We start from the raw sequence: 26,237 nt of genomic DNA, 5'->3' as shown, positions 1-26,237 counted from the left end.
ACACAGAAAGATACACTAATCATCCTGGCTTCTTTAAAATCAACCCAGCAAAACAATATGGGAATTACATGATACGACTTATAGAAAAAATCTGACCCATAATTTTATCTGGTGCAGTGGTATGCCTGTTTTGCCTCTCTACGTACAAGGACTGAAAGAAACAAAATGCCTGAGTCAAAGAAGAGGGAAATGGCCATGAACAGTATTTATCTAATTTATTTAAATCATTCTATTTTTATGTGTACAATTGAAATACCTTTAAATCTCAGTGGGACAGCAGAGATTTGTCTTTGGGAGTACAACTGCTCTGTTAAGATTTCCTCTTTGAGCAGGGCTTGGTTTTTAATCATTGACGTTTCCCTTTATTCACCACTGTTTACTTTACTCAATGTTTGAAAACCTTGCCCTGTGACTCTGGATGCTAAAAGATGTAAAGTCTGTGTCCCTTACTTAGCACTTCAGCACAGCCAACAGAAGTGACACGGTGCTGACTCACTTGCCTGTTGTTGCTGTAGGCGAGTCAGCTCAGCAAAGCATGTGATGAGACTTTGAAGTCCTTGGAAGAAATCTGGGACAATAATTATATAAATACAGGATTTATAAACACGCATTTGCATCTTTTCTGTAAAGAATAGTATGCAATATTTGCAGAGTACTTTGAAACCATGAAGTGAGAAGGATAAATATATTAATATCGTATTTTTTTCCCTTATAATCTGTGGTTAAAAGTATGACTTAGACCAAAAGAAAAGAACATGACATAACTAAAGTAGACAGGCAGCCATGGTTCTCTTTGCCATGAATTTCCTCCTATGAGTATTCATGCATGTTCCAGCTGAATTTATTACTACATCTATGCTCAAACTTCTGTACGGTCAAAAGCCAAGGTGTAAATCTAAAGTGACAAATGATACTATCAGCACTTCTTACTTGATGAGATGTGTATCATATTTCCTATGGAAAATATTATCTAGTTATCCAAAACAGATTTCCTAGAAGTAGCAAGCTAGGGAATAGATGCACATTTTAGGGCAATAACATTCCACATGCCTATGTTTCTTTCACAAATAAAATGATAGGCTGTTCTGCAGATCTGTGACTCCCTCTGCTGCAGTGTCTGTTCTCCAAATCAGCACAGACCTGTTGTATTAATCTGGAATTCTTTTTCTCCTTCCAGATTTACACTCTAGTCTCTTTCTGCTTTTGTAAATGAAAATACTATGTTTTATAGAAAGATAACAGGTGCTCTTGCTTATTGGTGGCCATAAAATAGCAACGTAACTTTACTTTTATTTATTACTTCATATACTCTTCCATTATTCAAAATAATGAGCAAAGACTATGTGCAGCATGACAGCCTAAGTTACTACATTAAGGCAGCATAAAACCACTTACACATGCATATACAATCATCTTGTTCCAGGGAAATCTAAACCACAGCTTTTCCCAAATAAGCCTTACAGGAGAGTACATGAGCAATCACCTCATTGACTGAAGTGACTGGGTCTCAAATTTTTCAAAAGAAGGACCCTCAAGTGCCAGAGCTGCTGACATTAAAATTGTAATTCACTGTAGCTGACAAATGTTTACATTTTTATTTCTGTAAAGAATGGTTTCATTCGTGCATTATTAAAGTTAAGGTCATATTTACAGCTTTTATTTTAAGTTCATTGTCATATTTACTCTTTTCAATTCGTCTTTTACAGTTCAGAAGCCTTAATTTTTTTTTAGATCTTCTGCACGGTGAAAACACACAGGAGTTGGACTGGATTTAAACCCCTTGCCACGTGTTGGTTTTTAATATGATCAGTCTCTCGACTGCTTAGATTTATTGTTTAATTAAGTAGAAAACAACAAATTACAAGAGAAATGTCAAAATAGCAAATACCAAAGAATGTTGGAAGGATCATAAATGAAGCTCCCTGCATTTATATTTTTGGAATAACCATGAGGACGGTCATTTAACCAGGGGAAGGCTCCATTCACAAACAGGTTCCTAATGAATTGCACTGCTCAAATGATTGCTTGGAGGTTTATGATCACCAACACCTGCATGCTTCTGGACCTATAAAAGCCATTCTGCTCACTATGCAAAACTTGAACTGGGAAACAAAGTAGGCACAGAATTACTTCCTGTATCTCCTCACTGGGGGCTGGATTCACAGGTTGCTCAAACAAGAGACCAAGGAGAAATAACAAATTTTCAAGAGCTCACTCTGAAATGTTTGTGTACTCCTATGTACGCATTTTTCTGTAGTTATTTCTGCTTTTAGCAGTACTACAGCCTGAACAGAAAGTGAGTATGTACAGATTTCTGTGGTTTGAAAGGCTATCAATGCATTTTTGAAGAGCAAGAATAATTATGAGTTTGATTAAAAAAGAACAAGGAAAAACCACAGCACTGAATTCTCCCTTGCTAAGTGATAGTTGCTAAGACCTCCCCTGCTCTAAAATGCATCACAAACAAGATGACCTTTGCAGGAAAACAGAAACCCAGAGCCTCAAACTTGCACCTCACATAAATATATGATAAAAAAAAGAATGATACCACCTACATGAGGAGCTCAATAAACTTGAACTCCGAAACTCTCAAAACGTCACTGTTCAGAGTCACAATCAAACCTGAGAACTCTGAAGTACTGCTGAATACTAAGGCAAAATCACAACTGCCTTGAACCCCAAATACTTCTCCTAATATTCTAGTATTTCTAAGTTTTATATGAATTAATGATAATTGAATCACAGGTTCACGGTCTGGTACCTTACTGTCCCTTTAGAGGAGCTATTACCGCGGTGATAAGATTGCTTAAATTAAGCTGTCTTTTTCACAGTGCTTGGCTCATTGCCAGTGCATTGAAGGGAGATTTCAGTCCATTCAGCACAGCATTAACCTTACTGCCAACACTGCTAAATAGGTTATAGGAACTGGAAAAAAATTGGGTTTCAAAAAGGATGGGACAAGCAAATATGTAAAATACTAACGCACAATACGGGAGTAAAAATGAGCACACTGAAACAAAATTAAAATGAAGTAATTCTTGATATGGAGACAGAAAAAAAAATTCAAATCCTTAGGTAATTTAAATGTAAAACTTTACCCAAAATAAGCATGTTTATCTATGGAGGGGGGTCTGCAATATGCTATAGGGAACATCAGGAATAATTTAAGCTAATAATACATATCTGACGCTTTCTCTTCTTATTTTGAAATTTAACTGAACTGAAAATAAAAAAAAAAAAGAAAAAAATAAGTAAAAATGAGAGATTTATGGAAACAAACACTAAGCAACTAACAGGGCATGGAGGAAATGAAAAACACTCCGCTGAATTGTCAGGATTTAATACAAATTCCATAAAAAGCAGTAAGCTATGTTCAGATGGGGCTGTCAGAGATAATGACAATGTAAATCATACGATTTGAAACATTAGAGCAAAGTGTCCATGAAAGTTGAAAAAAACAATTATTTTATCGGAAAGGAAGAGAACAGGCAATAGGTTGTGAGTGCTTATTCTAGGGGAGTAGAAGAAATCAATTTATCTACGAGCCCAATAATGTTATCCTGAAGAAGAGAATCAATGTTTCCTGTGTTTTCATGTGGTGTGAAAAGTCTTTTCAGTCTTTTTCTCATAATACTTACAAATTAGTTTTTTGTGTGACAGAATGAAATTACTGCGTGTTCATAAGACATTTTAATAATGAATAAGTTGTTTTTCCAATTGCGTGCAGGTGCACAGGCAGAGTCTGCACGTGCATTTGAAGGCTGCACAATGGTCAGTTGGCACAGTGAGCTGCTGTAAGTTCTGCAGCTACGGTACAGTTTGTCTCCAGTTTCTTCATCTGCAGCTACTCTATGACTTGTACCTGAAAGATTTAAGGCCTTCCTAATTCCTGCCTTCACTTTGGTTGCCTAGAGTCAGACCCACCAGGAGGGCAAAGAACTTGACAGTGGCAGAGCTTTGGACTGCTCTTGGCTTTGCCAAAGGTTGCACAAGCCATTTCTCTGCTCCTTTATAAACAGTTGGGTCAGTAAGCTGGGTGCTGCTAAGAACGTTTTGTGGATCAGCCCACAAAACTGAGTTTCAGAATTGCCCTTTTAAATAAAACATATAACCAAATTTTAGTCTACAGAAAGCTTCCTTGAACACATATCACAGTAAGTGTCTTTACTACAGGCTCTTCCAGCCTGAAGTAGGTTTCAAAGACCAACTGCATAAGAGTACAACTCTAATAATAGAATCATAGAATAACAGAATATCTTGGGTTGAAAGGGACCCTAAGGATCATTGAGTTCCAACCACCCTGCCACAGGCAGAGCCACCACTGGCACTAGACCAGGCTGCCCACTGCCTCATCCAACTTGGTCTTGAACACCTCCAGGGGCAGGGCATCCACAGCCTCTCTGGGCAGCTGTTCCAGCACCTCAGCGCTCTCTGTAAAGAACTTTCCCCTGACATCCCATCTAAACCTTCCCTCTTTGAGCTTAAAACCATTCCCCCTTGTCCTGTCACTATCTAGCTGAGTAAACAGTTGATTCCCCTCCCATTTATAATCCTCTTTTAAATACTGGAAGGCTGCAATGAGGTCTCCTTGCAGCCTTCTCCAGGCTGAACAAGCCGCATCAGAGTATGTTCAACATTTTCAGAACTACAGGATTTTCTTTTCCATAAATATGGCACATTATAAGCAGCCTCATAAACTTGCCTCATTTCTGAGTATGCAGAGTGACCAGGATTTCGAGTTACACGATTAGGTTTAGGGAATCTTTTTCTGTCTGAAAAATCTCTAATAACTACGTGTCTGTAGCTAAACCATGCAAACACACGTGCTGTTTATGGATTAACAGGAGATATGGTTGAATAGAAAAGCTGAACATGTGCATTCTGATTTCCGCCCAGTTATTACAGCAGGGAATGAATTACTGTCTCTAAATCTTCTTTTTGACTGCAAATGTTCCAAATTAGAAAAAAAAAAACCCTACTTAGATGTATTAGTATGCACATATTAGGTAGATTCTGCACTATTTAAGACTTAGAGCGGAAATGCAGCAGCCATTGACATGCTGCCCTTTATTTTACAGGATTATTTTTAATGGACAGATAAACATCAATGCAGGAGGAAGGCAAGAGAACCCAGATATTAGGCCAATATTTTTATTCAATTCTGGCTGAATCACTGTCTGTTAAAGACAGGAAAAAACAAGCTGCTATCTTTTCTTTTTCTCTAAAGCTGTGATGCGTACTACAGCCTTCTGAGAAGCAGTGACCACAGATGTTCTTTATTACAGTGCTGCCCTACTATGTCACTTGTTCTCACACCAACTGCAGATACATCTTGGTGAACAGCCTTGCAAATTCTCCTTTCAGTCACCTTGAGGAGAGGCTGCAGCCAGCTAACAGAGGGTGCACAGAACAGCTGAAACAACCACTAGAGGTCAGGAATGTGGGAAATTCCCAGAAAGTGAATTGCCAAAGGGGAGCCAGCAGTATGGATTCCAGTCTGAATCCCTAGTCCACTGCACAGCCCTCTCATCACTATCCAGTTATAGAGATTTTAGCTTTAGGTAGGTACCTAGAAATTACACTAGAAAACGCACCTCATAAGGAGTATGAAATCTGGAAAACTTAAAAAAATAAAAATAAAAAAAAAAGGAAAGAAATTGAACAAGATTCAAAATGGGAAAGTACTTTCCCCAGCAAGGAGGTCTGAAGAGGAAATAGCGAATAGGGATACAGAAAGGCTAATTAAGATCTACTTAAGTGTTGACTGAAGGAAGCTAAAAGATACTCAGTTGGCACAGAATGCCTAGGGAAAAACCTTTCACACAGCAGAAGGTATGGATAGATAAGCTTGTTACATCACAAGGGGCAGAGATTTATCTTTTTATAAAGATTATGTGAACAGAAGCTCTGATCCTAGCCATCTCTTGAATACTGACTTTTTTAAAGCACATTTAAAGAGTAATGGAATTTCAATGATACTTAGTGATGTATTAATATCTGAAACTTGTATTTTTTATTATCTTCAATGTATATTATTTCATTATTATTCCTTTATTGCTTTTTTTTCCTGAAATACTCTTGTTCAATAACATATATTCTTTTTTGACTCAAATTTAAATGACAGGTTTTTATTTTGAAATATGGATAAAAGTAGTTAAGAAGGATTTTCAAATGTAAGAATTTGAAAAATAACATTATCCTTGTTTTTCTATTTCTATTTTGAAGAAACACACAGAGATGAGGGACTAGTTAATGAAAATTTTCCATATTTTCCCTTTTGGCAGAAAGCTTCCAACCTCTTTCTCTCTTTTTGTAATTTATCCTTAAAACAAATAAAGAAAGTCTGACTGTAAAACGAATCAATTTATTTCTCAATCCCAACTTAATAACCTTTCAGTAAGGAAAAAACGAATTTGACAGTTGTGATTAGCAGCAGTTAAGTGTTGAAAGATGTATACTAAAATTAAATTATGTAATAAAATAAAAACTTATTTCTATAAAAGAGAAAATACAGTTCTCGGTGACAATTGTGATAAATGGCAAGACACATTGGATATATGTGTATAGACAGGAAAACACTTCTTTACATATTACCTTACATTCTGTTGATCAGATTGGCTAAACGTCAGAGATTTATCTGTGTTTCACCAACTACAATTTTACAAGACCTAAAGGAAACCCTAGTCCAGACTTCTTGGTGCTCTGCTGTATAACCAAGATGTTATAATTGCAATATAATCAAAAGAGTAAGGCAAAAGCAAACAAGGATCGCAAAAGAGAATAAGTAGAAGAGCTTACCCTTGGGTTGAGCTCACTAGAAGATACCAAAAGAGGAGGATCTCCAGAAGAGATCCTTCCCCTCTGGTAGCCAGCTCTTAAATAGGTCCAGGAGGGGTGCAGCCTGGCTCCACCCCTTCCGGTAGCACAGGTGAATTGCCTTCACCTGTGCTCCTCTGGCTGACTCAAGGCTCACCTCAGGTGATTAATCAGAGGTTCAGGCCGTGACTCAGCAGTTCCCATACATCTGCTCACAATGAAGTGGAAAAAGATTGTAGAAAATCAAGGGTTTGTGTTCAGTATCAAACACAGATTTGCTGAAAGCCAACAGATTAGGTAATACCTACCAGGAATAAAAAAATGTACGATCAAAATGACAGAAGAAGCAGTTCATGTACTTCTGCAGGCAGAATGCTGAGTACTGATTCACAGGTTTGCTGGACATGGGACATACTTGCTTTCCACTATTTTCAGAATATATTATTTATAAATAATCGCGTCTGAACCCGGAATTGAACTGTCCTTCTGCCAGCTCCCAAAGGTAGGGCTCTTCATGCTCCATAAATGCCCTGGACCTGTGTAACTTCTCTATTATCAGATGGTGTTCTTTGTAGGTATGTGCAATAAAATGTTTAAATACACCTTGATGAAAACATTATTTTAATATTATTTCCTACTGTTTCTTATCATCTGGAAGCCAAAGCCTGAAGACGGACCAAGACCAGAAGTGCCATAGATCATCAATTAAACAAAACTTCTACTTGCTGATTACAAAATGTCTCTGGGAGAACGTTGGATGGTCATACAAGTACATAAACACAAGTCTTTGCTGCACACACCTTCAAAGTCATAATTTACACTACTTAAGAAAATCAGTCTCTTCCCCCGCTTTGCAAAACATATGCTTTTACAAGCTCTATCAAGCTAGATGAATCAAGTGAAAAAAAACCACACATGGCTACACAACATGGATTCAAATCAAAATGCTTTCGCATGGTAATCGTGCAGTCCTTCATCTTCTCACATCAGCGTCAGACCTCCCCCCTCTTTCTTTAACATTTAGGATAAGCCGTGTAGAACAGGTCGGTCCATACCTGGTTTCCAGCGGTATGTTGCTGTTCAAGACCCAGCTGTTATGGAGATGCACAGAATCCTGTGTGCTGGTGGGGGGCGTTGGGGCAGCAGGGCTGGGCTGGCTGCGGGTCGTCATTGATCTCCTCTGGAGAGAGTCGGCCGCCGGTGGTGGTTTCCTGGTGCAGGTGCACGCGTGTGGCGGCGGAGGCGGTGGTGGGAGAGGTCTGAATGTGAACTGGTTGTGCGGGCTCCCCGGCATGTCTGAAACAACACAGAGAGGAAACCCGGGGGCTTACTGCTTGGAAAACACTGGGAGAGCATTGGGGGATGATATACGATTTAATGGGATTAAAGGACTGCGAGCATTGTGTGACCGATCACATTAACTCAGGTGTCTGTAAGCTGTTAGTGCAGTGTGAAATAATTTAAGATATAAAGCCCTACTGAAATGAAGACTATTAGATACAGACACACTCTTCAGCACTGTAGTTAGAGCAACAAAAGAAAAAAAAAAAAAAAGAAGATATAACTTTCACTTAATTTGTCCCAGGATTTTTGGGGAAATAAATAAATCAAGTTGACATTGAATTGCTGCACCTACACCATTTGATTTCATGAGGTATAAATCTCATCTAAGAAGAGCATTGAAAGACACAGACACAATATAAGAATTAGCCCAGCACTTCATATAAAGAGAGAAATAACTGAATAATTCCTACCACCAAATAAATGCCTCCCATAAAATAAGGTCAACGCATTTCACCTACCTTGGCACAGCACTTGTGAAATGACGGCTGGGAGAAGGCCATCTCACAGGCTGTCTGAATGACCCACGTACCTGCAGAAGCTGAAGGCAGGTGGACAGGGCAGCCCAGGGGTCCCACCGCAGAGCAGGCGGAGATGGGTGATGGGGACATGGTGCGGGGACACCTGTGGCCCTGCCCCATGCGAGCCCGAAAAAATTCCCTGCAAGGAACTGCTGCTGCCACCCATTTACAACACGCGCTTTCCTGAAATTATGACATAGTTTGTCTTCAAGGTGAAGGATGAAAGCATGCCCCTTCCCTTCTTGGAGTAGCTGGCAGAAAAACAGCACTTTTTTTCCTCTGTGACAGCCACAATTTACCCCAATTGGAGGAACAAGGTTGTTCAGTGCTCCACATAAGCTTCTCTATGCTGTGGTAAGCAAAGCTGTCACGGATTTGGCCCAGGCTTAATCCTTTTAATTTCATTGATCTTTTATCAAGGCAGAATTCTTACAGTTGCATTAGGGTTTACACTGCTATATTAGTTTGCATATACCAGAAAAGCATTTCTAAGCATATTAGAAAATTGGAGGCCTCAGTAAATTAAATCACTGGAGTCAACAGTCCGGAGCTCTGAAATAATCTGCTAAGACACTTTCATATAATAATTAATCTCAGTAAATCCTGCATCCTGCTATTTTAGAATTGAAGCTACCAAAATTTTGGATATATCATTTGACGTCCAGCATCCTCAAGTATTTGATCAGTGACTTTCTCAATCTTGTATCCAGTCTACAGAAGATTTGCAGGATTACCATGCACACTACAGTTTGTGTGACACACAATTCAATGGCCTTACTGCTGTCCTGTCAGTTAGAAAATCACTGCCAGGAAACACAGATAGATGCTATAAGGTGCTTCAAAAGCTCTGCAGTAAATGTTGAGCATCCAAGGTGACTGCTTCTCTAGGTAAATGGGAAAAACCTGTGGAATCAGTATGGCAACACACCTTTAAGTTCCTTTCTTCCCCTTTTACTGCCCCTATGCTGTCAACAGCTACCATTTGCTAATATTTTTCTTTGCTCCATGCAGTAGGCTGGTTCTGCATTGTGAACCGTGAAGTATTTCTGGTCGGTGGGGTACGCAGTATCTCCCAGTGCTATTTCTCACAATAAATTAATGCACCAGATTTCCTGGGGGATTCCTTTTTAATTATCACACTTGTCACCCTTTCCTGCAGCTACTGGCATCAAAGAAAACTTCACATCACATTCGGAAGTATTTTGGTGATTTGAAGACAGGTCTTCCCGCATTAGACCTTTACTTCAGTGAAGCACTGAGAATTCATCAAGCTGAGAATCTGGCCTGAGTTTCCTATTAGCTTTTACAGACTTTCCTAATTTTCCCTATTTAGAAAAGTTATTTTTGTTTTGCTTGAAACTAAGTCTACATCTCATTAGCTTTATTTTTATACCACAAACACTGTTGCTTGGAATATAAAACAGCATTGTATCTAAATCTCCACACTCACAATTCTGCAGGGCCCCGACTAAACAGTAGGTTCTGTAAAATAATTTCTGTAAAATAATGCAAAATAATAAAATAATTGGAAAACTATTTGAACACCTAAAAAGAGAAACTACACAAACTAATCTGTCTAAAGTCACAAAGTTTCCAGTGTATGAGAGCAATACAGAAATTAACTGAACTGTAAATTTTATCCTACTGCAGCATAATGCCACCTATCCACGAGAACACCTGCTTTTATTTTTAATCATTGCTTAAAACGTTTAAAATTTTTTAGACAGCAAAGTTTATGTATGCTATGCAAACATAACATTGTTCCCAACGTGTTTATTGACAGAGTAGAAGTTTGAAGTAATCTAAAGATGCAATGACAAACACAATTTCATCTCAGTTTCCACTTACAACGATATCCTACAGATCAGATTCTCATCTGAGCAATATGCAAACAAGAAGAGGTGCTCCTGGGCCTCACAGATGGACTTCCTGTCAAAGTTGTACTGTTCCCACCTGCACATGAACTTAGCTTTTATTTATTTCCTTATTATACAGTCAGAAAAAGGTTCTTTAGAATACTTAAGTTTATTCTCCTATCTTTTTTAAGAGTTCTCTCATGTCCAAGAGCATGTCTAGAACTTTCCTGTTTTCCAAAGGCATAAATATGACATTCTGCTCTCTTTGCACTTCCCTGTTGAATACTGGATCTGCTTTAACTCACACATTGCCCATCTACTCCACAAACTGCACTTAAACTTCTTTTCAGTCCCCCTTTTTAAGGATTTCTCTTTCATTCTTCAGTAAGTGTTCATGTGTTCATCTTTTTTCTTCTGAGACAACTCCCTAAGTCAATGCATGTGATCCAAAGGAGAGAATGCTGTATTGACGTTAGCTATAAAAAAAGGAGAACTCTCATTTCAAGGATTTTCACTCACTGTCCTTTCTTTTAAGCTTGATAGGAGGAGTTTGGTTATGTCCTGAATGTTTCTTCATCTTTACTTCTGAATCATTCCTTTGGATTGCTCTTAATCAGTTTTGAATACAACCCGCTTTGTAGCAGTGGAATAACAAGGCTCAATATTCTGCAGCTAAAGAGTGCAGACCTAAACAGCTCCTTTCTAGCTGTTGAGTTCTCCTGCTATTGCTTTTTCCTTCAGGGAACACCATAATTCATATCTTTCTCTTCTAGTAAGCAAGCATTTCTTTCCTACAACAAGAGGAAAGGTCATCCACTTGGAACTTCCCTTTCTTGTTCTTGCTGGGCTGCCATTCTGATCAGGGCAACTGACCAGCCATTCTGTGGCACAAACCAACGGACAACAAAAGCCTTCACATCTACTCATTTTCCCCAAAAGTGAGGATGAAAAGCCTTCATTATCTTAAAGATGCAGCAGAACTGTTTTAGAGTCTTGCAAAAAAATGAAATAAGAAACTGTAGCTACTACCCAACGCAATTATTTTTGAAAACAAGCCAGAACTTTGGGAACCATTTTCCTAACAGTTTTGAAGCATACTTTAGCGTACTTCTCATATCCATGAAGTAAGAAAAAGTAATTGAACAGTTTTATCATTCACTGACAAGACTACCACAGCCTGCATTGTGACAAAGTATATCAGAAAGAACATATTAAAAAGTAATGAACCTTAACAAGTTTGCATCTAACCTGTAGTACTTTCAAAGTATTTTCATTTTTTCAGTTCCTAAATTCATTACTTACTGGTATGTTTTATTCTACCAGGCATGTCTCAGCTGAGTAAAAATTAGTTTGCAAGTCATTATTTAATGAACTAAATAGCAGCATGTGCTCAGAGATGTTAGTGTAGGTTTCTACTCTATGGGTATAGTACTACTCAGTTACAAACCAATCAGTAATTTTTTATTAAGTGGAGGTGAATTATAACAATCCTATTTATGAAAATAAAGCCTTGGAACAGGTAACTCTGCACAATGCAGAAAGGCATGTCTGACAGAAGGATCTTGCCCAGAGTCTTGCATCCAATCCACATAAATGGGCATCGAAGAACTGGGAAACATTCTGCAGAGAAAACAAGCTCAGTGCTGAAGACTACAGTTAAAACCACAGAATAAAAAAATTCAATTTTACAATGAAATGCATGTACTGGGTCTAAGCAGACAAACTAAGAATTAAACACAGCCCTTAATACTGCAGAGTGCTACATGTTAATACTCCTATTGATCTTGTGCAAGTCTTTACACCCTTTCCTTCCATTCCAGATTCAATTCTATGATTCTATGATTCTATGATTCTATTCTATCTCCAGACTTATTTTTCCACAAATGTCCTAATGGCCTTTCCAAGTCCATCATTATTTGTTATTTCTCTGAATTCCTTTTGTTTATCCTGTGATATATTTTGAGAAAAGGCAAATATATTAAAAAATGTAAATTAGATTGCTCTGATGATGTGTAGATTTGTGCTGTATTTTGATAATCTCCTTTGCACTTGCTCCTTCAGACACAGCTTGGTGTTTAAATGGCTTACTATATTTGCAAAATGCTTTGCTTCTAGCACTTTTTCAGAGCACTAAATTGTGAAAGTATCTTTAATACCAATTTGCCCTTACATTATAGTTCTGCTCCATATACATTCAGTTTTTCCCCTCCATCTTTTACTCTGTAAATCCACCAGAACATAAATTATCAAACATCTCTGAAGAATTCTACAAACCATTTGGTCTTATGCAACATAAAGATTATAATGCAATGAAAGCTTACAAACTACAGGACCCATGGAATCAGAGTCCACATAGTAAGCAAGAGAGAGACCTCCAGAGACCTCCCTGTCACAGGACATCCAGACAGACTGATAGAAGGAGAGAACAACTAAGCAAAGTACATAACTTGGGGGTTCTGAGCCCTTTATGAATCAGTATGGATATAACCTGATATAGTCAAGACTAGAATTTTGCACCACAATGCCAACTCTAAGAGTAGAACGAACCCAATGTATCATGATTTAGGGGCTGTACAGAAAATACTGGGCAGCACTTCCAAGGAAAAATTAACAGAGGTCGTAGGCCATGTGTTTTGAACAGCCCCAATGAACATAAAATACAGTCAGATTTGTATTATGATGATGTAATGATATAAGACAAATTTGTTGTATTTAAACACAGTCAAATAGTCCACTGTGTTCATATAAGTCCCATTAAATGTTTCCTGCATATTCCTTCCACCACATTAGTTCAATTCACTTGAATCCCTTACAGTCATTCATACACACTAACAGTGTCTATCTTGTGATTCCCAGATCACTTTAACAGGAAAAAAAATGGTAACATAAGAATACTGACAATTTCTCAATGCCAACTTGCTTCTTCTGCTTTTTCTTCAGCACAGTCAAGTTTAGCCATGTTGAGAAAGGAAATGTGGACATTCAACTCTTTCACAAAAGCAAGTAACATTTGTGCTGAATGATGTACAGCCTCTGTGCAGCCCTGTATATTGGCCACAAGGAAGGTAGGAACTTCATATGAACTTTTGCAGAACATCTTTTTCTATTTTTACAATAAAAACTGTACTGTGACAACATTTTGTAAACACTTGTAAAGAACTTCATTCTAGTGAATTTTATGAGAATACAAAGACCTACTTTCAAACACCAAGGTAAAAAGGAAAGCAAGTCTTTATCTATTGTGCTTCTACAGAGGTCAGTATTTTCTCATTCTGTAACTCTGCTTAGCATACTCTCTTGTGAAACAGTGCTATATTCATCTAAAAATCCTTCTGAAGTCCACATTTATTTTGGAAGATTAATATAAAACATTATTTTAATTTATATTTTTGGTCTCTTTCAAATAAACAAATGCTGGTTTACTTAAGGTGCACTAGGACTTTGCAAGTCACAGTATAAATGATTTTACATGCATATAATATTGGTATCAGTACCTTACAACATTATCTGCTACTTGATCTAAAACCTTCTTGAAATCCCTTCCAACCCAAGCTATTCTGTGATTCTATGAAAAATCCAAGCTACAGAGAGTATAAGGGATTTTCACTAGCAGGACTTCTGTATTTGGGCTGTTGCTGTTGTCATGAGGGTGATGCTGCTGGGCTTCATTAGTAGCGTGTCAAAAGCAGAAAAAATAAAAATACTGGAGACCTTGCAGCATTTTGGAAAGTAAGAAACAGCTACTTCAGAACTGTCTCTGTAAATAAACTGTTTGGGAAAGATGTGGGAGAAATTTTCTCGCCAAAGAATGGAGGTTTGTACTCATTAGAGAAGGGAAGGCAGTGATTTATCACTAGGGAGCTGTCACACAGCAGCCCTTTCTAACTTTGCTGATAGGATGAATTTAATAATATTCTCCCTTTCAAGATTCAAAAGATCCTGGCATTTGTCTTTTTTGCTCACCGTATGCCTAGCTTGTCAATTTTTACTTTGTAAAATTCTTGTAACAAGACTGATAAGATTCTTTTTTTTAGGTGTGTGGGTGGAAGTGTTTTTCTTATCTTTCTGATGATACAAGTGTTAATATACTCAAATCCAAAGAAGTGCTCGTGTGCCCAAAGCCTTTTTTTTTTTTCCCCCAGCTATATCAGCTAGTGCAATAAAATACATTACCTTTCCTGACAAACTTTGCCTCACTTAGAGGCACTTATATCTGTAGACCATTAGAGCTCCAACAGCACTACTCCTCCTTAATTAACTCCATCACTCAGTGTTTTAACTTGGGAGTTTGACTGCTGAAGTAGAATAATTTTGGACATAAACACTGCACTGTAAGGTGCCATCTCTGTGCTGCAGTTTGTAACCAGCAATGAGTTTCAGGTTATAATGCTTTGTAATATGCAAGTTTAAAATGTTTTCATGCAGAAGCACCTGACAATATAATCACACTGAAGGGTGTTTGTAAAATATAAGCATTGCCAAAAGGGAGCAAAGCATCACAGCTCCTGAGGTGCTTTTATTCTGCTGAATTGCCTGAATTATAGCTTTACTCTATGGTATTTCTTCACGTGTCTGTAAGTATCAGTATCCTGTTCGTATAATATTTATATGCAAAACATCACATTTATGTGAGATGCTCACATGTACATCAATTAACATGACAACTTAGAAATGAAACAATCTTACTCAGTCCCTTCATGTCATTTTGTTGCAGGTGGTACAGAGCAGACTGGAACGGATCCATCATTTCAAATCTCCTCGTAAATCATTACAGCATGTGCAGACATGATAGGCCTGTTGGTGTCTGAGTCACAGGGGTCAAGGGAAGAACACGGGGGGAGGGAGAAGAAGCACAGCACTCCAGGTACAATGGAGAACAAGAGAACTGCCTCACCAACTAGCTTGGGCTTCCAGAGGTCTGTTTGGCAGATCAAGCAGCTGCTGGTACAATTAATATCACACAGCATTCACACAGAGGAGGTGATTGACAGCCCTCAGTCAGCTTAAAGGCGTTATTTCAGGAGAATGCATAATCCCAGCCCTTACTTAAAAGCGAGGGGTTCATTCAGTATCACAAGTTGTGAATTCTACTGGTGGTAGATCACTGGGGACATTACAACCACTATGCCAAAACAAAGCAAGGGAGATTATGGTTTACACAGTATGCCCGGCTTTACAAGGGCCTGACAATTGCAGGTAGCCTGGCAGCAAATTTTGATGACCTTAGAGGTGAACAGATTTTCATTAAAGAGCAGTTTATGATTGGTAAAATAGGTTGCAAGCAGCCATAGCTGTAAAAATTAATGGTTCCCCAGTTATTGATGGCTTTCGGACAAGTGATATATATTCAAGTTTTTGCCCTTTGTGTCATTAAATTCATTAGCTGTGAGGGCTTTTAAAAAGGGATCTATGGGTAATGGAATTAGGAACTATAAATCATACTGAATACAGTGTATTTAGCCCAGTGGTCCAGTGGAACGTGGATACATTAAACCATTTCGTTAACAACCTCTCTATGACAGATGGCAACCTTGCCTCTGACCTACCCCTATGTGTTCCTGCTATTTTGATGCGTTTTCAGGAAGCAGGCCTGCTGAGCTCTAACCATGTTACAGGCCCAAATACGTAAAAATCCCTGCACTGTTTGAGCTCACTGCACAGGGATGGCCAAGGAGAGGACTGGTCCACTTGACTGCCACAACAGCTTCTGGAGAGACACAGCCCTGCTCAGCATCCCTGTTTGCCATGAGACAGAGCATTTTAGTGAATATAAAACATGCTGCAGCTCTACAGAAATGTGAAAGGATGGTAAGCCCTATTTAAACCTGTGGGTCACACTGGGACACAACCAGAGCAGTAGCACCGCCTGCCCTGCATGGCTGGGATGACGTACCAGGGATTGCCCTACCTATGGGAACTCACCAAGCTATCACTTGGTTGGCAGCACTCAGTCTTGCTTTAAGCTTCCTTCTGGGTGTAAGTGCCTGAACACTTTGGATTCAAGCACAAATCCCAGGTCCAGCTTCTTCTACTTGCATATGTAAAGGTTTAGTGTTCCAGCTCACTGTATCACACCCAGCACAGCTCCTGACATTATTTTGCAGAGGATAAATAAAAATAACCATCCATTTGTATCATAAACAACGCGTACAAACAAAGGGGCTTGAAGCTTTTCTGGCTCATTCAGTAATTGTGCTTCTATCCTCATATACTTCATTTTAAAGACAATCCTTTTAGAAAGACTTAAATAAGAGAGCATAGGGAGAGATACAGACCAGTTCCAACATTCATAATATTCCAAAGAACAGGTTTATAGCTTACATAAGAAAATGAAGGAGTCTGTTTTATCCAATAAAACAGCACCCCATATGCTTTTATTATAGATTTCATGCTGACATCAAATCACTTGATAAGAACATCTTTACAAATATTTCCAGTGACTGTTATATGACTGTAGGGAGTATTAAAAAATATATTTATCTGTGGTTATATAGTAACCTGCGGAGGGGAGGAAATAGCTCTGAAATGTGTCTGTAAAGTGGAAATGTGCAGAGTTTAACTATGGCTTTATATGCCAATGTATATATCTATCTCAGATTCATCCAAATAATATTAATTTAGCACTGTTCACAGAATTACCAAGGTTGGAAAAGACCTCCAAGATCATCCAGTCCAACCATCCACCTCTCACCAATAGCACCCACTAAACCATGTCCTTCAATGCAAAATCCAAACGTTCCTTGAACGTTTTTATAAATAAATGTTTTTATCTGTCTCTACCTGAATATATTCAGATACCTTCAAATAATTTAGGAATATGAACCATTACTCTTCCCAAATGTAAAAAAAAGAGACTTTCACTTTGACTTAGTAAAGGTTAACTTTAAACACAGCTGATGAATTTACAAGCAACAAGAATGTGCGCTTCTTACGGGGCAGGAAATTCTGATGACAGTTGTTTTTTAATTTTTAAATGCAAATGGATGCAACCCCTCCTATCCTCTACTCCGAGCAATCTGATCTATAAAATAATTTGCAACTAATATATAAATTGCAGTGGGACATTCCCACTTCTTCCAACAGTCCTACTGGCTCCCTCTTGGCCCGAGCAGAGAGCTGGTAGTACACCAGACCGTTTCCTTCAGCTTTACTTCTGTCCTGCTTCACAGACAACATCTGTCATCCTTCAGCTAACAGATTTCTTAGCAAAGAGTTAAATCAAATCACAGATTTAAAATATAGAAGGGCTACTCTAAAACTAGCACCTCCTATTTCACTGTGTTGGCTCACAACACCAGAAGTTGAAGTTAGCGTTATTTCCACAGAAATAAAGGGGAGACACTACTTTTGGAGTGACCTGCACATATATATCCTTTTAAAGTTTCATTTCTGAAAAGAAAAAAAAAAGAAAAAAAAAGGAATAATTTTCAAAATAATTTTCAAATTTCCTAGAATTCTCATTTAAATATTGACTTAGTGTTCTAAATAAGAGAAAAAATGTATTTTATAAATACAAGGAACATGGAAATCCTGGCTGCCGAAGAACCAACAATGTCTTATTTAAGAAGGAGGTTGCATGCCATTGCCAGAGAGCCTAACAGAAAGGTGTTTGTCCCTCACCTAATGATTTTACACGGTATCTAATACTAGCTGAAGAATATGCTTCAGTGTAGAACGAGCAGACTGACTGCTTCTGCCTTTTATCCCGAGAGGCAGCAAGTTGCTGTCCCTCGCAGTTCAATCCACAAATAAAAGAAATACTTTTACAAAAAGATCTATTCCTGCCATTGATGCTTGCTAGCATTTTGTTTCAGAATGCTGGCACTTCTCCTATAGCACTACGCTTGCTTGGAGGAAAGACAGTGTTACATGTGTAAGTGATGGCAAACAACAAATCGATTATTTTCACAAAGAAAACAAAAACTCCTATACGGGAAGACCAAATCACAACTCACAAACAGCCTGAAAATGAATGTAACAGACTAGGCGTAAACCCACAAGCTTTCAAGTCAGTCTCTCAAATGCTTACTTAGGTTTTTGCAAGAGAGAGTGTGGATTTTCAGGCACACCAACATGCTGACACCGCTCTGCTGAAGCTGTGGCTGTGCCCTACTTCTTTACGAGGGTTCAGGACTTTTAGCTGCACTCTTACACGCCTTTGAAGACAGGAGCTGAGCATCCATCAGGTACCCCTCAGGTCATTTTGGTACCAACTAATTCAGACAACCAGCTTTAGGAAATGGGTTTCGACAAGCTTCTCCTATTGCTCTTGCTCAACTTCCAAAGGAAATCCGGCGCAATTTAAAATTCACAAAGATGACATAATTTATGGCATTAATAGGTCATAAAAGTTCTCTGTGATCATTTCCTCAGTTAACCTCGATGCTTTTCTAAGTTGCTTTTCATTCAAAGCTTACCTATAGGCAGTTATTTAAACTCTTTGTAACTAAGACACGCATTTTTGAATATTATTAGAAATTACATCTATAAAATATCGAATAAAACCTTCAAAACAAAAGCATAAAGAAGTATCAAGGGTAACATACTTTTTCATAAGAATCTAACCAACAAAGTATTTTAATGAGTGCACATCTATTAAGAGAATTCTCAGGATGCAGTAATTATTATTCATTTTCTAGAATTGTTTCACCATGAAGCTTTATGCTACTACGGGGACTTTAATGTTTATGTTTTGTGACGGCTGCATTGACTATTAAAAAGCAATTTGGCTGACATTTTAAGTCTTTTGTTGCCAGTTTTAATTGGATTGTTCACCAAGCATCAACTCCCCCGTTAGCTGCAAAAATTACAGGCCGACGTCAGTTTATAGTAATGACTGTTTAATGATTTTTATCCTGTCAGTATGCCAGCATCGTATGGATGCATGCATGATTAGTTTCATATCAAGACCTGTAATTAAATAATTGAAACCTAAACAAAGCAGAATACCAAACAGGAACACATCTTTAATAAAGGCTCAAAGATTTTTCAAGACACTTGCTACTAATTAAAAAATAATTAATGTTTTGAGGTCTAACAGTGCAGAAGTTGGTGTCAGAGGAAGAAGTTCTCTGCATCTTCAAATCATCAAATTCATGGCTACAGAAGAAATTTCCCTTTCAGTAATGCAAAGTTGGAGAGCTCACAGCAATGAGTCTTTGCTTTTTGTTTTTTTAAAATTGACTCAAAACTATTCAGTGTTTGTTAGTAGCTATTTTTATTTGCTTCTGAGACCAGTCCAAGCTTCTTTCAGAATGACAATTCTAAAAGAATTGGTTCTGAATCCCATGCCCAACTTCTGCATACTTCAGAAGTCCTAATAGTTATAACCAACAGCAGTCTTACAAAGACAACTCTTTCAAAATGTGAAATATTGCTAGAAAGCAAAGAGCAGTGAGCCCAGAGCAGGGCCAGCCCTGCAGAGCCAGTGAGTGCCTTCCTCCTCACCTGGCTACAGCAGAGCTCAGAAGCCGGAGGCTTTCTGGGCTCCACACTTCATGTTTTTTTGGCCATCTGACAAAGCTAGGAACTTCCTGTAGGCATTTCAACTCTTGAACCTTTGTATTTTGTATTCTGACAGCTAGAAAGCTCAGGGAAAAAAAAAATCACCATCGAAAGAATAAATTTTCAAAGGGTTTTCACTATCTTACTAATAAGCACAGCCGCACTATAAAATCTGGGCTGGGCTGCCTGTCAAACAATGTCTCTATAAACAGAGTTGGGATGTGTATCGATTCCCATTAAACTTAGACCCCAGAGTTCAAATACCAGACTTCATTTTGTTATGCGTTTGGTAAGTATTCAGGCAAATTTCAGCAGTTTATAGCAACTTGGAAGATCTTCTGTTCATCTGTTTTCAGGCTTGATTTTATGGGCTATAGTGACCTGGTAGAAAATGTTAACCTACTGGAAAGTCAATAGATTTTCAAGGTTGCTTCATTTTTATGTACAAAAAGCTGTATTCCTAGCAGAATCATTCATTTTCCTTTTACTGCCTGGATGATGGCTTAAAACCTGTTCTGACCAAACTTCTGAGCAGATGGCTTTATTTGAAAGATTTAGGGGTAAATTGAGGACCCATCTCTTTTCCCAGTTACAACAGCATGATACGGGATTACCTCCATTGATTTCAATTATGCTATTCCAGCTTGACTCACTAGAAATAACCAGAGAACCTTGAACTCCAACCTTTTTGGAGGTATGTTTTTTTGCTTTTTTTTTTTTTTTAGTACATATTTAGAAACAGAAAATTTCCCACTTCAGAACTCCAGCTGCGAAGCAACGACAATTCTATTCCAGGAAAAGAGGCTCCTGCATTTGTGATTTAGAAAGGGATGATAACTGAATCAGTGCGATATAGGTTGGCACAAACTTATTTAAATCTGTAAATATAAGAGGGCCAGCAAAGGCATGTGAATCAGTAGATGAAGACTTACAAATGCAACATACCTCCAGGTGCTTGCTGAGTTCTGCATTAACTCCAAGTGCTCAGAAAATGGACCAATGTTACGCCAGTGAGCAGCTGGATGAAAACCTCTTTGCTGTGCAGAGCTTTACTAATAGAATGTAACAGTATGAAAAATAAAGCAAAGTTGCACAGAAAGCAAAATAAAGCTAAATCATTACTTATACATGAGGTGAAATACGTTGCTGCTCCTGCCACTTTTTTTTGGGGGGGGGCCCGGCCGCGTGGGGAACACTTAGGCATAAATAGAAGGGATTTGCAAACAGGTGAGTAGAATAATGATGTGGAAAACCCACTATGTCAGAAGATGCTAAACAGACTGTGTAGTTTAAAGACAAGCAAGATGTAAATGATAGAGAAATAAGACAATTAGAATTTAATAGGTAAGCAGATATTTACTCTCTCAATAAAAGTACGATGGATCACTAAGTGAAACTGTTAGGAGACAAATTTAAAACTGATCAAAGGAACTTGTTGTTTTTCTTCTTTTTTTCTTTTTAAACAATATTTAATCGGGGAAACTGTGAATGTTTACATATCAAATCCTATATAGATAATTATTCATTCACACAGAGTAAACAGGCGAACCCAAGCGTACCTAAGTTTAAACTCCAAATATAAAGAGGAAGCAGTCTTATATGTATGTTATATATGTATGTTTTATGAATACAAAAAACCAAAAAAAACAAAAAAACAAAAAAACACCCAAAAAACTCCACTGAATACAAATTCCAATAGAAAATAAAATTTAGACAGATATTTGCTCAGTTTATTTACAAGACTAACTTTTTATCACCTGGAAGGGTTTCATTTCATAGACCTTAACATACCAGCGCATAACAAAACCTGTACTCATTGCTTGCTTCTCGTACCAGCCGGAGAACCCTAACTAAATTCAAGCCTTTGGTGGCTTTCTTTTTTTTTTTCCTATTTGATCAGGTCAACCCTGTTCTACTCAGAATATCCTTGGGGAAATAAGAAATGAATGGCATTTACTTAGCCAAAAAGTCCAAAGTGATCCATTCTTACAATTGAAAACGAAGAACAGATGAACCCTTCAGTCTTGAACCACCAATAATGCAAAAACAAGAGATGCAATACTCAATCTGTGGATCTTGGAGTCAGCTAGGTATGGTTCTTCAAACAGCAGTTTGAAACTCACCATGTATGAGGAACCACTGCTACAGCATTTGTTGTGCAGAACAGAGAAGCAGTTCCAGCTGTCCCTCACCCTGATATGTTTCAATTCTGATTTTGAAGCTTAATTGCAGCCCTCTGAAATCCGTAACTCTTAGCAAATACAGTAAAGAGCCTCATACTGACTTTGTGACAGCAATGGGAATACCACACTTACACCTGGATGATGTTGTACAATAAGCTTGTAACGAAGTACCCTGTGCCAAACTCATCTCACACTCCTGAATAACAGGATAACAAAGGAAACTAGAATACAACAAATAGTGCTTTTCATACATTTCCTTGTCCATCTGCCTTACAGTGCTACAGAACTTGCAAACAGAAGGTAAGGAAATGTATCACAGAGATGGACGAAGGACTTAGGAACAGCACTAGCTGTAGGTACCTTTGACTGAAAAGGGTGGACATAATGGGTGAGGATCAGCAGGCAGTTTCAGCTCGTGTAATTTCAAAATGACCTTTTAAATGTGATTATTAGAGCTGAGTCATAGCACTCAGCTGAAATTGAACTCTTTGGAATTCCACATACTTATAACATACAAATCATAAAGAAAAAAATCATTATATGTATCAGAATGGAAGGACAACTCAGACAGTTTTCTTCCTTCTCCTCCAGTCTGCTTTTCACAATGTCATGCTGACAAAAAAGCAACACACCACATATCCATCAAAATAAAGCATATCCTTCCGCAGAAAAAATACCCTGCTGAAAAATGTACAAGTAAATATGTCAGTAAATTCATTCCAAATGAAGAAATAACAGAGCACAAAGATAAAACATAAGACAGCTGTATGTATAGTTCAAAGTGAGATTCTTGGGATGAAAATTTTGCATATTGTAGGAGGGCTTGTAGGGATACTCCAAGGCAGTCTGCAGCCTGTAATGGTCTCCAAAGCCCTAATTTTGTCATTTTTTATCAACAGCAACAACAAAAAGGGAAGGGGGAAGGGAAAGGCACTGTCGTTGACTCAAGCCTGCAGGGAATGTGCCAGCACCATTCTGGCCCTGCATTCTGCAAAGGAACTGCACTGGTGTCAAAGGGGCCACGAAGAAGGAATTGGTACCTTTGCCTGGAACCACCTGGTTCTGCCAAGCCAAAACTCACCTCACCCTTGCGAATTGATTCATCACCTTCCAAATGATCTCTGAGTATGACAGCATTGTGTATATTTACATTTCTCTTCATTGTGAAGTGCTAGTTAGCTCCATTTAACACTGCTGTGCATTATCTGTATAAAACTACTTTACACTACTTTCAGAATGACTCTACCACCATAAAAAAGCAGATAAAAAACAAAGCAAAACTATAAACAACAACAACCTAACAAAAAACAGACCCCACGGCAACAACTGCAAACTCCATGTCTTTGCAGAGATCCAGCAAGGCAATGACACATCTGTTCTATTAGGTTGAACTAATAGAGAATTCTTGTATGGCCAGTGTGAAATTCTGTGCATGTCATCGCTGAGGATGTAAAATCACCTGGAAGATTTCCAGCACAGACTCCATGAATTACAAGAAAATTCTGCACTCAGTAACACCATAAATTCCTGCCAGAGCACAACTGCGTACAAGCGCTCGTGAAGCACACAGTGAGCACAAGCACAAGAGCTCCCTTAATGTGCCAAAAGCAAGGGCGAACTCTTGTCACTGGAACAGAGCCAAACCTCAGAGATGCTCCTTTCTCATAAGTGAGAAGCATGGATGAACTGAGACACTGCCTTATTGTACTTTCCAATAACCCAGCTGAACACAAGGGAGCTGCAAAGCGTGTTCCCTTGTTGGGCACAGTAATACAGTCCTTCTCTCAGTCTCTCTTGTTGCTTTCACTGGTGCAATGAAGCTCTTTATTTTCTGTCCTAAGTTCTTATTGTCAAGCAAAACTGAGCAATGAACTGAGCAATGAATAGTTGAGCTGACTGCAGAATTTGATTTAATACTCCTATAACACATTGAACATAAAAACGCACTACGGAAGTGCTAAGTCTTATTAGGCCTGGCAATAGTGGATGCAAGGTGACAGCTTCCCTAGACTTGACAGTATTGCTCACCAGAAGACTCCAGTGTGTAATAGCATAACCAGGCATCACATGTAATACTTAAGGGCAGAAAAAAGAGGAAGTGCTCCTCCTCACAAATCCAGAAGTCTAGCTCTGGTGGCTTTCATCTGAGCATGGGAGGCTCAGCTTTATTTGCTGTGTCTGACACAGAAGTGGAGCTTGAATCCAAGGCACTCATAGCAGACACCTACTATTGAATGCTCCACTCTGCGCCCTTAACAGCTAGTTGGCAGAGGGATTTGAGCTTCTGTCATAACATGGGAGCTCCTGGCCTCTGCACTGCAGAGCAAGTCTGTCTTGCTGCTCCAATAAATATTTCATTATTTGTATGTTCTGAAGTAGCTCCCAAGAGACGATTAGGAGAAAGAAAGAGAGATGACTGATGGTGTAGTAGGTGCTAGGATATCATTTTCAGTCATCTCCTTCACTGTCATTTGACTTTCCAGGTGAGTATCTTGACAAGTGCTTTGTCTCTGTGAACTTCATGCTCTGATGAAGAATTTCACCTCGGAACAGAAAACTCTTCTTTGGGGAAAAATCATTAGAATTGACATGCTCCCTGAAATGTTTGGGTTTCAGCACAAGTGCAAAGGAATCTGATTTTGCATTTTAAAGCTCTAGCACAGATGTGCAGGCAGCTCTGCAGGGTGAGGGAGAAGGCACGGTGATGGACTTCCCTCCTGCAAGCAGCAGCAGAATGCTTCCAGCAGAGAGGATGGCTCAGGTGAGATGCAGATGGCCCCATGTCTATCAGTTGGGGAGGCCACCAGCTCTTCCCCTCACCACTTCTTACTGTACCTACCAAAAGTAATGCAAAAAGAAAAAAGGGAAAAAAAGAAGGTAGCCAACAGGAGCTTTTTGTTGATTTCAGTGGGAACTGAGTAAAACTCAAAGTGCATAATTTCAAATCCATTTAAAACAGTGAATAACCAATTTAGCAGTTTTCTTCATATAGATGAAAAAGACTCCATGAATGCTGAATGTATCGACGCACTGCTGATGCCACAAAGACAGACTAATCTACTGTAGAGCCCAATAAAAGTCAGATACCTGGTAATCTGCCTCTTTGTCAAGCAGTGCTCCCTCTAATCTCCTACAGGAGAGATAAGAGACAGCACGGAAAGCTAAGAGGACAGCACTTTAGCCCTTTGTTTGAAAATTTCAATAGAGAACATTTTTCAATACACTAAATGGGTTCTATTCAAATGCAGCACGAACGTAAACGGTGTCTAGTTCAGTGCGCATGGTGACCTGCCCCAGTTTGTAGGTGAACAAAAGCATAAAAGCAAATGATACAAGTTCCATTTTGCTCTCCAATATTTCATTAGGGAGCTAATTAAACTGGCTGCACTCAAATGCAGCACATAAACAATATTACACATGAAGGGGAGAATTTCTGGGTAGATATTAGCTGATAGCACTGACATAAATGATTTTTTTTTTCCTTTTCTCAACAGTTAGGAACAAAAAGCTTTTTCCCCATTACCTCATCCTAAGTAGTTTTTCAAATCGAGCCCATGTTCACACTCACGCTGTCACTGATAATGGATCTTGTGTCAAATAAGAACAGAGTAAAGGACTTGATAATAAGTGCAATTATAAAACATCAAAAATGGTAGATCAAAGTGGATTTCCTTTATTCCACTGTGTACAGTCACTTCACAGCTTCTCAGTGTTCCTGTCATGTGGTCCTGACAGGATGTATTAATTTTCTCTATTATCATAGCAACAAGAATGGCACACTTCAGAAAGCAGCTGACAAATGCAGCTCCTCATTATTACTCTGTCTTACTTTTATTCATTTTGTTTATAAAAACACTTTTTAAATCTCCTTCTCCTGAGATTCTCAGGCATGATGATAGCCATCAAATGGTTGATAGCCTTGCGATAAACAAAGCCCAGGGACAGTCTGAAGCCTTCTAAGCACTGACAGTCTCCGAAAAAGAACTGAGTTACAACCTGCAAGACTTTCAAAGCCA

At 38.5% G+C, this 26,237-nt stretch overlaps 1 protein-coding gene across 1 annotated transcript in view; it reads right to left on the bottom strand.

The window, feature by feature from the left end:
• Positions 1–26,237, bottom strand: part of TENM1 (teneurin transmembrane protein 1) — a 237,641-nt gene that overhangs the window by 138,037 nt on the left and 73,367 nt on the right. Inside the window, exon 4 of the mRNA XM_042876489.1 lies at positions 7,872–8,112. Within this exon, the coding sequence (XP_042732423.1) occupies positions 7,872–8,112 (241 nt within the window). The remainder of the gene's footprint in view (positions 1–7,871; positions 8,113–26,237) is intronic.

The sequence above is a fragment of the Lagopus leucura genome, unplaced genomic scaffold, assembly GCF_019238085.1.
Source record: "Lagopus leucura isolate 7727_CA_CO unplaced genomic scaffold, USGS_WTPT01 Super-Scaffold_100016, whole genome shotgun sequence".
NCBI classification, from domain to species: Eukaryota; Metazoa; Chordata; class Aves; order Galliformes; family Phasianidae; genus Lagopus; species Lagopus leucura.
The sequence above is the reverse complement of the archived record's forward strand: the minus strand, read 5'-3'. Positions and strand labels throughout refer to the sequence as shown.